At 36.6% G+C, this 14,275-nt stretch overlaps 1 protein-coding gene across 3 annotated transcripts in view; it reads right to left on the bottom strand.

The window, feature by feature from the left end:
* Window positions 1-14,275, bottom strand: part of NPNT (nephronectin) — a 76,875-nt gene that overhangs the window by 19,753 nt on the left and 42,847 nt on the right. For all 3 annotated transcript variants that reach the window (XM_063107626.1, XM_063107624.1, XM_063107625.1), the window contains 4 exons: window positions 13,558-13,677; window positions 11,778-11,912; window positions 11,338-11,460; window positions 9,586-9,981 (listed from right to left, as the gene is read on the bottom strand). In XM_063107626.1, the coding sequence (XP_062963696.1) occupies window positions 9,586-9,981; window positions 11,338-11,460; window positions 11,778-11,912; window positions 13,558-13,677 (774 nt within the window). The remainder of the gene's footprint in view (window positions 1-9,585; window positions 9,982-11,337; window positions 11,461-11,777; window positions 11,913-13,557; window positions 13,678-14,275) is intronic.

Here is a 14,275-nt window from a genome sequence, read left to right as displayed (position 1 = left end):
TAATTTTAGCAAAATGTTTAGAGGTAGGTTTGCAAATTCTGTTTCTGTTCTAAGGTGGTTCCCATGGCATTACCCAGGCCAGTTCTGGCATTTGTTGTTGGACTAAAAGATTAAAGATAACAGTCTTAAATTCCTTCTGTGCTTTGGGGTTTAGTTCATTGAAGACAATGGTACGTATATACTACCCTGATATTCTGAAGGCTCTTTCTAGTGGCAAAACCTTGAGATTTTTAGAGAGTGCACACTGGAGCGTGGAGATGAATGGCAAGGCTTTGATGAGGCAGCTCTCCCTCCCTGTCTTCCCCTCCCCCTGCTCTCTCTCCAGAAGCAGAACATGAGCGTCATAGCTATAAATGGCCAAAGAGAAGCAAGTAAAAGGACTGGAAATGAGTTTCTGCAATTTCTTTATCCACTTTAGAGAAAATTCTTAGCCATCTATTGATTACTAGCAAAAAGAAAAGAGTTGCTGGGCTCCACAGAAATAAGACCTTGTTTGCCAAAGCTTCCATCCCATAGAAAGAATCTACAAAGTTCAAAAGACACCTTTGGGCTGCAAGTAAAGAGCAGAACTGGAAAATATTAAGGGTGAAAAGTGGAACATAGACACAGCTACTCAGTAATGAGCGCAATTTTTGTGACATGCTTACATCTCCTTTTTGTATTGTATATATTTTTAATAAAGCTTCAGAAGAACTCTGAGGCACTCTCTGGAGAAATACCAGGAGAATAGGATATCTAAATGATAGTTCTTTTCTAAGTATGACTGTAAAGATGATAACACAACTTTTCCAGGTCAAGAGAACACTTGATGGGTTTTGTTCTCCTTTCCTCTTCCAAGCCAAAGGAAATCATGAGGGTTAGGCTCTGCCAGACTGAGTTCTAAAAACCAGAATGCAGGGGGTAAGCAGACTCTCCAGTAAAAGCTGCCCGGACTGAGTGTAGCACGAATACCTCCTGGGCGGAAACAGAAGCCCACATGCTGTAAGCAACAGGTGTCGGTGTGCTCAGAACAAAAGATCTATTTAAAGAAAGAAGGCAAGTTTTCATTTCCAATATTCTTCAGAGCCATCATGGAAGTTTTTCCCATCTAGACAGATTCATCTCTGAAAAGGCTATTGTCATTATTTTCACAGTAAGTTGACGTGGTATTGTCTCTATTTTAACATCACAACTATTTAAATTGTTACTATAAACAACTAAATGAAAGATGATATTCCAATTATTTGGTAATAAGCAAAGGATATATCAAGTAGCAGTTCTTATTTTCATTTTCTGTGCATAAGAGTTCAAGCTCGCAAATCAATTGGTTTCAAAAGGATCTGGTTAGCCAAAAATAACATTAAAATTGTAACGAACCATAATAAAAAGCATCAGAAAAATATAAACTCAGAACTAGAACACAACATACAGCTATCTTTTTATGAAATAAGTGAATTAAGCAGGACATGCTATCATTACTATATAAATAAATTCAAAATCAATAGTAGTAGTAATAGTTAAATATCTATTAAGTTTTTATGTGCCAAGTACTATGGTAAAATTTTTTTACTTTCAAATTAGATATTACAGAAGATGGTAAGAGTTTTAAAGCACACTTTTATCTAATTCTCACAACAGCCCAATGAGGTAGATACTATTATTATCCCCGACTTACAGATAAGGAAATAAAGGCATTTGAAAGATTTAGTGACATGCCCCAAATCACAATATTTTTAATATTTAATTTTATGTTATTTATCATATTTATAATATTTAATATTTAATTTTAACTCTATAGACAAATGTACATGTAATTTTTTAAAAATCTGATTTCTGTCTTTGGTCACATTCACCAAGAACTCAATTTATATTTTCTGAAGAGAACTATTTTTCTTTACCAGCCGCCATAGGATCCAATTAAAATATAAATCAAAAATCTTGAAAACTTTCAGAATTCACAGCACAAGATCCTGACCTGTAAGTAGCAATGACTCACTCCTTCAAAACACTGGCAGAAATTTCATCTTCAGGGAGATGTCAGGCACCTTCTCAGGGTGTCTATAGGCCTTACTGTTTACTAGAGAGTAAACTAGTTTGAAGACCTTTTCACCCTTCAGCAGAAACAATCTTTTTACTCATCACTACACAGAATCAGAAAAAGAAACCATAATATTTCTATGACTAAGAACAATGTGATCCAACTAGCCAGACTATAAAATCTGTAGAAGAGAAATGAGGGGAAAAAAACCTCAGGACAGTATGCAGCACAGCATCAATCAGTAACAAAAGAACCAATTTTCTTCTTATTGCTGGGCACTTGGCATTTCAGCACACTCTCATGTTCTACAATAACAGCAACATTAAGGCTGGTTCTCTGATATGGCCACTCATAAGAGCACCTGATACTTACTGATTACATTATATTCTATAATCTTGCTTCTATAACACTCTTCCTCTATATTTTATATGAGTGGATGCATGCCTAAGCATAACTGCTGTATTTTAAGCATCCTACATCTGGCTAATTTTGTCCCCATCCAAGACACGGTTCTGCTGGGTTAGAGCTGCCATTATGCTTTAGAAGCCCTGCTATACAAAGTGTGGTCTGCAGATCAGCAGCATGACCTGTGACCGTGTAAGAAATGCAGAATCTCAGGTCCCCAGACCCACCAAATCAGAGTCCTCATTCTAACAATCCCCATGTGATTTGTATGCACATAGAAAACTAAGAAGTACTTTCCCTAAAAGTCTGATTTAGTAAATGTGCTATAGGGACTAGGAATCTACATTTTAAATAAGCATCCTAGGTTATCCTGGTTCAAATGGGGTTCCGACACTGAAAAAAAATCTGCTCTGTGGTCCAAGTGATATTATTATATTCCTAGTGGCAATTTGAGTTTCCTAGCGAATATTAGACATATCTTAAACATTCAATTGTAAAGAAAAATTTGAAAAATTAAAAACAGAAGTCAAGGAGGAGGGGGTCCTGAGGCATGGTAGCCAGGGGAAGCCAGACCCAGCTGCAAGCCAAACCTAAGGCTGCCGCCGCTGCTCTGGGACCCAGCTGGGGACTTGAGGCATACAGCTGGGAGAAGCTGAACCCAGCCACAACTAAGTAAGCTGCCCCCACTGCCCCAGGACCCAGCCAGGAGCCTGAGGCATGGATCTAGGGGAAGCCTAACCAGCTGTGACCAGATAAAGAGCACACTAAAAACACCATTTCCACATGGGTAGTCCACCATAGCCATTGCAATTGCCATGGCATGGCTGCCACAAAAGAGGCTAGTCTCTATAGCAGCAGTCACAGCCACCATGCAGATGGCACACCAGACTCTCAACTGCATTGACACAAGGAGAGGCACCAGCAGAGACCCAAAAAAGAGGTCCTCTCTCTCCACAAAGCACACTCCAGAGTAACAGAAGAAGAATCTGCTTTACGATAATAGGGGAGAACTTGATCACACCTGTCTCAGTACTGGACAGATCATCTAGGCAACAAACCAACAGAGGAACAGTTAATCTACCAGATGGAGAGAACAAATCTGTGGTTATGGGGGTGGGGGAAAGGGAAGAGATTGGATAAGGGCGTAAAAAATAAGTATGATTTGTAATAATTAATATGCTAATAAAAAATAAATTTAAAAAATAGAAATAAAATCTTTAATGAACTTTTTAAAACCAATATGTCCAAAATAAAATTGACATCATCAAGAATCAGAATCCCCTCAGTTACTTTCTCAAAACACACAACTCACTCTCCTGCTGGGGAGAGTGGGATTCTATTACCACTTCCCCCTCACCTAATGAATTATTGCTATAACAAATTACTGTTATCAATGACAGTGGATATAAAAAGTTTAAAAATTACTGCATGAGGATAACAAAAAGGCAATGAAAATCATCCAAAGTATCATAAGCTGGATAAATCCATGGTTACTATTTTGGTCTTATTTTCTTCCTGACTTTTATGTACATCCATCCAGACATACATAGTTGTGCATTGTTATATCTAATTGGGGTCAAATGGTATATACAATTTTGTATCTTCTTTTCACTTAACATTTTTATAACAGAGGCATTTCCCCAAGTTATTAAATATTTTCCAAAAGACATCATTGTTAAAAGTTGCACAGTATTTCATTACATTGCTAGGCCAGAATGCATTTTCCCCTGACTTCCTTTACTTTGGGTTCTGTATAAAGTTTGTCTTACTGTCTTTGCTCTGAGGTAGCTCCTCCCCACTCTGACACCAGATTTTTGTCTTTGGTGATCCAGCTCCAACTTTTTAGCAATCCCCTGCAGCACACCTCTGGTGACCACACAGGCATATACTGCTTAGCTCTGCTTTTCTGGCTCTAAATCTTCCCAGAAACTTTCTGCCCTCCCCAACCTCCATCTGTCTCCATCTGGCTATTCTAGAATCCAAGATCAACTCAATAGTCTTAAAAACCATGCAATGAGAGCTAATTGGTAAGGGCTACTGGGTTGTGTATAGTGTGGTCTCTGTACGTCTTAGTTCAGCCCAGCCTGACCTGAAGTTGGTTACAATGACCTCTAATCATTGTAAGAGTCAAGTAATCCCACAGTTAAATATATTTGGGAAATGATGCACATTACTTGCCTCTCCTACAGATATACAATGACCATTAGCACATTAAAGTACTAAGAAGTCTTACAGTTAACAAGCCTATTTAACTTGGCCAAACCTAGGACTTCTCAAATGTATTTGACCCAGAATTTTGACCCTATACATTTTTAGGCATACAATTGTATAATATTTCAGAGAACTAATACTCTATTAAACATACTTTGAGCAGCACTGGTCTATCCCATTAATGAAAGAACAAGAATTTCATGCTATATCAGGGAATTTTGGTGCTGCTTAAATTATAGCTATAGGATTAGCCCTGCAAGTGCATCTGATTATGTTTCTAGTCACATAACCTAAAAAACTCTAAAGTTCCTCAATTTTAAATTATTTTTAAAATATGTGTTTAATATTTCATATCACATGTGAAAGGTGATTTCTTTAGTCACATATTATTTAAATTCTCCCCATCATGGTTATTTACAGTAAATAAATAAAATACAGTAATCTTTTATATTTCATAGTAACTCATAATTCACAAACACTTTTACTTTTATTATATCTTATCCTTGAAATCACTCTATGAGAAAGGGAGAATAGGGTTATTACTCCATTTTACAGATAAGAAAATTGAGGTGAAAAGCACAGTAATTAGTCCAAAGTCACAGAAGTTACAGAGGTGAGAATCAAAACTAGGTCTTCTGATTCAATGCATTCTATAGTTAGTAGTTAAACTCCCCCCCGTTCCAAATGCTTCAACCCTATTTTCATATTCCCTTTCTATGCTTTTCACTATTTTTCAACATCATGCTTTAATTTTAGAATTATATTACACTTAGAATTTTCTAGAGAATGTTTATTCAATGTTTATATTAAACTATATCAGGATAACAGAAAGACTGTAATCTGAAATAAGTATGATCATTTGGGGAAGGACTATCAAAATCAACAAGTGAAATTTAGATAGTTCAAACATATGAAGAATTAAAGAGAATGGAAAAAAATGGAATCCAATATAAAATTCCATTTCACTCTATTTAACAAATATTTTTGAGTGTCTTCTATGTACTGAGCAGTGTGTGACCGTCTAAGGCAAAAACATCTGGGGATTAAACAGCTGCCTGTAAATCTGCCCTATAACATACTTGGCAACAGAGCAAAATGATTTAGGTTATAAAACATGTTTAAAAAAATTGCCTTGTGGTCAGTATGGGTCAGATCTGACTATTACGCATCTTTGGACCCCGTAGTTTGTGATAGATTTGAAAAACAAAGACTGCTCAAAGCACCAGACAAAAAGATTGCCAAGTAGGTTGAAAAACAGTATTTCTAAAAAAAAATTAGTAAAACATAAATTTCCAAGCCCAAAGAAGAAACAGTTGAGTCATTTCCTGAAAGGATTGCCTGAGTACATACATGGAGCATGGGATCTGAAGTCGATGATGAACTGTGTCTGTTACCCCTGAGTACTGACAACATTAAAAAGGCATAAACTGCAATTTCATAAATTTAGGTTAGCTATAAGAATGTCCCAATATTTGGATGGGTTACTAGAAAAGACTTGAGTTACCATCAGAGATGCTGGATATAATTGAGCTGATTTAAAAGAGACCTCTTAAGGATATTAGACTTGGATAATTAATTAAAGTTGGTTTAAATAAAAGTTTTTAGGCCCTAAATTAAAATACCAAAACGCTATTATAACTATCATATCCAGCTACTTACTTGAAGTTTAAATAACTTTTTTGCTGTTTTGTACCCTTTTCTTTTGTGGAAGCAGTAAAAGGACAAAAACTCCAGTGTCAGTGGTACTCTGTTTATACCTACAGAAAACACTGTTATAAGCGGTTGTTTCTTAAATATTTCTTGCATTAAAAAATTTGTGTACCTTTACACACGCCAAATTTTAAATAATAAAAGCATAAATTAAAAAGTATTTTAATTGGTTTCAAGAGTTAGGAAATACATGCTTTGAGACATTATCTCTGAATTGATATCATTTATATGTTTCACTGCAGAAACATTAATATGCTTCAGTGTTCAATATACAGCATATGTACCGTATTACTTTTCTAAAATCTGAAAAGTGCTATAATCCACAAGTCATCTGAGATTTTTTGGTGGCCGGCCAGTACGGGGATCTATACCCATGACCTTGGTGTTATAAGGCTGCGCTCTAATCAACTGGGCTAACAGACCAGCCCATCCCACAAGTCATCTGGATAAAGGATTCTGGATCTGTACTCCGGGGAGAGATGACGTGAGCCAGATTGGTAGCACTGGAGATGGTCAGAAGTGGTTCAAAGTTTAGATATAATTTGAGGGTAGGGTTAGCAAGGAATAGATTGGATGCAGGTATATAAAAGAAATAGCTTAGAATGACTCCATATTAGTTGGCCTTAGCAACAGGGGATGCAGGTACCCTCACCTGGAGTGGGAAAGGCTGAGGACAGAGTTATGCTTTGGGGAAAGAAGAGAAACAATTCTGGACAAGTTGAATTTGAAACATCTATTTTCATCTAACTGGAGAGGTTAAACAGTCAGGTGATATAAAAGTCTAGAGTTAGGGGAAAAGTCTGGGCTGGAGATCTATTCTTGTTATTAATTTTTTTTCTTCCTTGATTTTCTCTTAGAATATCTTTATATATTTTCTCAGGGGGACAATTCACATACACACACACGGTATAAAGAAAAGTTCTGTTTCATAAACTCTTCCATTAAAAAAAATCTTTCATACCCCATATGTGTATACAATTATTATTTATCAGTTAAAAATATTATTAAAATCTTTCAATGTGAAAAAAAGTAAAATTGAAGTATGGGGCTATTTGGAGAAGACTCTGAAATTGTGGCCATAATTAACATCACCCAAAAAGTCATGAAATAAGGCAAGCCAAATTATATTCTCAGACATGTGGAGAATAAGAATGGTTTAAGGAGTCATTATGCCACAAGCGAGGAAAATATTCAATGAAGAAATGGTGGTGAACTAAAATAGTGTTAAGGTTCCTGATTGTTTTCATAGTGAAAAGACACTAATTTGTCCTAAATTAAAAACTTAGAACCCTTCCCTTATTCAGAATATTTGCTAAAACCACAAAACAGCAAGTTAATAAGAGTCCAACATATTCTCACATGTGCTAATTTAACTAGCAGCTATTGCTGAAGATGAAATTAGAGCGGAATTTAATTTTTTGGCAGGAGTGTCTAAAGGCGGCCATGCTATCTCTGGCATGCAACAGCCTTGGCACAGGACCAAGTAGTCCTTTTCCAGGGATGTCTTTAAGATCACACTCTCTTAAAATGAATGCTCTCAAACATCATTGGAACTCCATATTTTCCCTATTTTATCCTGCCAAATTCTACTGGTGAACTTCAATGTTATTTTTAATTCGCATGTGTGTTGGTATGAAGAGGAATAATGAGAAGCAAGAAATTAAATAAAAAGAAAAGAAATTAAAAGGAATACTCAGAAAGATGTTACCTATGTTAGTGTCTTTTTATGTTAAATAGCCAGATTTTCATGACTCATACCTTAAAGCAGCAGAATAATGAGAATACCATATTTACTTAAGTGCCCGTGAATAAAAATCTCATTGTATAATCAGAAAAAGATGAAAAAAATAGAAGAGTAAGAAAGAAGGACAGCAGAGACAGAGCGAAGAAGGGAAGGAGGAAAAAATTACGAAAACGTGAATTTCAAAAAAAAAAGTTATGCACTGAAAGCTACAATCTAATCCCCCTAAAAATTATATTAATTACCCAAAACATAAACACATACATCAGAATTAGAGGATCTCAATCTCTTTAAATAGACCTATGAGGAAAAATGACCTAGAGGAAAAAATTTGAGAGTCACAAGCAAAAAACAGCTTTTAATTTTCTCCTGTAAAAAATTACTAATGTCAGTATTCTTTTCACCTGCTAAAAAATTACAAAGGTATTCAGTATAAAAGGCACAAAGTTTAGTTCCATTGGGGAATGGTAAAAGAAAAAGAAGAAACTGGCAATGTATAACGAGGAGGAGGAGATGGGAGTGAATGCAAAGGTAGCTAAGAATGAGCAAAGTGAAACAGGACAAACGGATAAATAGAAGGAGCATACAGAAGGTATAAAAATGCAAATTTTAACCTTTTCTTCCTTCCAAATTTGCTTCTTTTCCTATAGCCTCTGTGTCCATTGGTGGGACCACCCTTTACCCAGTCACCTGTTAAAAATCTGGGAGTCTAACCTAATCTAGCTCCAGTCTAGATCTAACCACTAGTTTCCAGCAAATACATGAAGTGCAGCCCCTCTCATCTCTCCAGTTTACTGGCAGTTGATTGCTTATGCTATGCTGCTTCCTACTTGTGTGCCTTTGTTGTCCTTTGCCCATTAACTGTATTGCCTGCTTTTTTTCATCCGCTTTCCCCCATTCCACTCAGGAAGGCTTCTCTGAATATTCCTTCTCCAACGATTGACTATAGATACCCCTTCTCTCTACTCCGTAATGTCCTACACAAATCTCTTTCACTAACATAATTCCACAGTTCTCTTCTGAGTGACTATCTTTCCCACCAAACTGTGACCTTTTCTGTTTATCTTTCTAAGCCCAATGGCCAATACAAGGCCTGCCTGACACTCTAAAGGTACTCAAAACATGTGCACTGACTGAATGAACCAACAGTTAGATTAGAGTAAAATGGCATGAGATATAGTAAGTTCTTCCCATCTCTGAGAGTTATCTATGTTAAGAGACTAAGTTAAGAGAATCTATGTTAAGAGAATTCCCATACCGAAGAGCTGTGATCTACCATATGACTTTGTGATATTCCTTCCATCTCTACACACATTTTTTTTTCTACTTACCCAGTTAGAAGATCTCTTTACACAGATCTTAATAATATTTATCAATGAGCATATATGATTTTCTACAGTTAATTCTTTTTATGAATTTGATTATTGTTCAAGGCATGGCCAGGGCTTGAAATGTCATTATAAAGGACCTATTAAAATGTGCTAACATTTATGTGACTTACTGAACACATCTCCTCTGGGTTTCTGAGGATCTGTCTGTATCCTGTTGTCAACTGTAATCGCACTTGGAGATGTACTGGCAGCTGGTGCTATAGTTGTCAGTCTGATGGTTGGCCTTTCTGGTGTTGTTGTTGGTGGAGGTGTTCTGAGCTCTGTTGGCAGGGGTGGTGGTGGTGGTGGAGTAGGCTGTGGTGTTGGCTTTGGTGTAGGTCTTGTGGTTGGCTTAGATGTAGGCCTGCTGGTAATGACAGGAGGAATATATGGTGTCCTCAGAGGCCACCTAGTACTTCCGACATCAGGAATCCAATTATTATGTCCTCCATCACCCTTTAAAATGGTATCATTTCCTTTTGGCACATGAATTGGACCTGAGGGTTCAATCATGACTTTGGGGATATCTGAAAGAGTCAAAAGATTTAAATTAGTGTGTAACCATCCCTCCCTAAAAAATGAAACATCAAACTGTATAAACCAGACACATGAAAACATCTCACGCCAACTACTCTTACTTTTCATATTTGGAATATTCCCTACTGCAAGGCATGTTATTTTCCAAATAGCAAATGTGTGTGTCTGTATATATATATACATATATATTCATATATACATATATATCCATCCTTTGGATGGATGCAAAAAATATATTTGTGTTTCTGTAATGAATATATACTATTTGAAACAAAAAAAGTTTAAAATATTTGTAAAGTGGAAACAGACAACAATAAATGAAATTTTTACAATACAGAGACATTCTAAGTTCTATTTTCAATATGAGAAATGTATAGAGTCTATGTTAAGTGTCCCTTTGCCACATGTACATTGTAAAATCATGTTTAGAGTTGTCTGAAGACTAATACTTTCTCATCCACATTTTATATAAATTCAACTCATGCAAAAAATAGTTTGATTTAACATTCTACATATTGTTTTATACTTGGAGTTCCTTACCCCTTACTAATTTATATAATTGCTTTCTAAAAAGAAATTTTCAGAGGTCACAAGGATCAGCTGTGGAATACTTTTCCTTGATAATCTTCAGCAAAAAATCAATACTTAATCTGCCTTGAATGATATATTCCAGACTGGGACTGACTACATGACCCTTCAGTAATCCTTTACTCCCCATGATTTTATGCCCCATGGTTTTCAGTAAATATTTTACTCATGAAATTTTTAAAATTATCTATTGTTACATAAGATGTATGCTAAGTATGTAAAACTTTCATCTCAGAGGCTATGTATTCTTTTCATGTTTATCTGCTAACATAGCCACAAATCCAAATACAGCTCATAAAAATTTTAAAAGCAAAATAGTTCTGAATGTAGAGGAAATAAATATGGCAATGATTTTTTAATAGCGTTAGGAGGCATAAAACAGAGGAACAAAAATGTTCAATATATTCAGATCACCATCATAATCTAATGCTAATGGAAAACAAACATTTATTTCTCATTTTAGCAAAATTGAATTCGTAGGGAGATCCCTATAATTACTTTCCAGCTAAAGGAAAGCTACTGAGAGATTTTAGTCAAGAAATTCTAATGATTTCAAGATTTGAATGTATTACTGAGTCTAGGTTTTTAAAAATATCCAAGCAAATGATTTTATTGTTTGTGGCACAGCCTAATATTACTAGCTATGAAAATTATGCTTCTTTGATAATTAATCTTATTCCTATCTTCCCTAGCAATGGCCTTTGTGTGATCCTGCATTTCCTGCTGGAATTTAGAGCTGGGAGACAAGTGTTACTCACACACGCAACTCAGTCCATCGCCCTGGTATCCATCTTTACATTTACACTTGTAGGACCCATGTATGTTGTAACATCGAGCAAAGCTACTGCACTGATACTGACCAAGGGAGCATTCGTCTATATCTGTATCAGCAAGTAGGAAAAGAAGGGGTTTATTTAGCAGATAAATTTGATGACATGAAAAATATATACAGTTTCAAATATAATTTTTGTTTTTCCAATGTGAAAACATGTAAAAATCCATGTAAAACCCGCAGATATAAAGAAATAAAGTACATGTAGCCAGAACTACTAGTGGTTAAACTGGACTTCTATTGCTTTTTTAAAAATTTAATGCCACTCCCCTCCCCTGCCCCTGACATCCCAGCCATCACCCCAGTAAAGGGACCTTTCGGTGCTACAGGAAGTAAGAAGAGGAAACAATGGTTGGGTTTTATTACCGTGACATTGGTATTTGCCTCCAATGTACATGAGGTCAAAGCCTTTATGGCACTTGCAGATGTAACTCCCGAAAGTGTTGACACACTGCCTAAATCTAGGGCAGAAGGCTCTTCCAGTAGAACATTCATCAATATCTAGAAACATAAGTCAATTGCATCTCAGGAAGATCAAGGACATGTTCAGGTACAGCAGGTTTTAAAATAAATAACCTGACTGCAAACTGTCTCCTGGCACACAGTAGCTCATCATAAATGGTATCCAGCTGGTTGCCCCCATAGGCAACATAAATTCCACTTCTCCAAATTTCAGCTCATCCTCCTAAACCAAGAATTCTTGCACCCTATATTAGCACTTACTGCACCTGTATCTACCTAGTTGCTTGAACTAGAAACATGAGTCATCCTTGACAGCCCTTTTTCCCTTAACTCCCGAATCTCCAAGTCCAGTTAATTCTACCTCTGAAAATTTATTTGAACCTAGGTACTCTTCCCTTCACCCACTGCCACTAAACCTATTCCAAGCCATCATCTCTTTTTGCTGGTCTTTTCACTGCCAATCTTACCCCCTCCAAAGCATTCCCTATCCAAATGTCAAAATGATTTTATAAAAATACAAGATTAGATCATTACTATGCTTAAAACCGTTCAACTGCTTCTACTTGCTTTTTAATTAACTCCACATTCCTCTTCATGCCCTTGAAGGCCCTGCAATAAATAGCCCTCCTCTGCCTTACCCATTGTTTCTCAAGCCACCACCCCTCATATTCACCCTCTGTACCTAAGCCAAACTGGCTTCTTCCTTTAAAAACCTCACAGAGGCCAGCTTCTCTCACTACAGCACCCTGCAATGTGTTTACCTGCATGGCTGGTTCTTCACATGGCTAATGGTCCAGGTCCTACTTTAGGGCTTTCTCTGACCATTACTTTCTAAAATAGATCCTTTCTGTTTTTTCTCTCTTAGTATCTCATGTTAACACTCAACATTGTCTGTAATTTTATCGGATATTTGTTTCTTTTCTGTCTCTTCCATTAGGATGTCAGCTTCATGAAGATCAAAATCTTGTCTGCACTGTCAATTACTGTACATCCTAGCACTTAGCACAGAATCTGGAATATAGAAAGTACTCGATAAACATCTCTTGACTCACCGAATACCTCCATTCATTCAGTGCTTACTGCATGCAGATACTGTGCTAAGCTCTTTAGATACATGATCTCATTCAGTCCTCACAATGGTTTATGTGGCATTATTCCCATCTTAAAGATAAGGAGACCCAGGCTAAAAGAAAGGAAGTTTCTGGCCTTAGGTTCCATATCTAGTATATGGCAGTGCTAAGTTTAAAACAAAGTCCAGACTCTTCACCACAATCCTATACTGCCTTCCTAATTTACTGAAAAACAATCTAACCCCTGTAGTGCAACACACACAATCTAGCCCTATCTGTTCAGCTTTATCAGTCATCGCTCCCGCTTGTCTCTTATATTCTAGCAATACCAAGCTCTTCCTGTCCCTGAACATTGTGCTCTCTTGAACCTCAACACCTTCACACAAGAGGTCCCCTTTGCCTGAAACTTCCTCCTGTCCCTCATTCTTAGGAAAACAAGGCTTCCATGGTCCATTCACTGAGACGGGTCCTCTTGTGAGATATCTGGTATCTTCTGAAGGATAGCTAATTACTCGATGTAAGGAACTACCCTTTTTCTTTACTCCCATCCCCTTTTACTTTCTTTCTTTATCCTACAGAGGCTGTTAACAGAGATGCTTGATTTTACAACCTACCCACACAGGTCCTCCCATCAGGAGCCAGCCGTAGGCCAGGAGAGGGGCACTGGCACCGTATTTGCCCTTTGACTACATCACAGCCATACTGACAGTTTGCCATGGAACATGTCAGGGCACCTGGAAAGAGAATGACTGGCTGACTCAGAGAGGTAGAAAACAAAATCTGTAACTGAAATAACTGTTTTTAGTTATCCTGAAATCAGTGACACTGAATCAACAGTGAAGACAGAATGTTATCCAACATTCTAAAGAAAGTAAAAAATGGGGAAAGAGAAAGAAAGACCCCCGTTCCCCAAGAATGATTAAGAAGTAAACTAGCTCTGGCATCATCTGGGGAAGACCTTTAATGTTTTTGAAGAATTAAAAGACAAATAAAAGACAAATAAAACTTTATTTCACATAGATTATCTGGAATATTTTCCAGCGGCTAAGGAAAGTGGAGAATTGGGGTATTTTCCCATATTGCTCCAGCTAAGTGTTGTTCTTAACTAAAACATCCAAGTAACTGTCTCAACTGCTTATTCAACGTCTCTAGGAAACAAGAGATTTCCTACTGAGTTGCACAATGTTAGAAGATTCTAACATCACTGCCACATTATTAAACATGTACTCACCTCATTTCAAAATGTTCCATGCTATATTTATTCAATGCTAAATAAAATTAATTAACTGTTTTTTATTTTACAAAATGCAAAAATCAGTTAACTGATAATTC

The sequence above is a fragment of the Cynocephalus volans genome, chromosome 9 (genome assembly GCF_027409185.1).
Source record: "Cynocephalus volans isolate mCynVol1 chromosome 9, mCynVol1.pri, whole genome shotgun sequence".
NCBI lineage: Eukaryota > Metazoa > Chordata > Mammalia > Dermoptera > Cynocephalidae > Cynocephalus > Cynocephalus volans.
Note: the sequence above shows the minus strand (reverse complement) of the source record. Positions and strands in the feature narration are given on the sequence as shown.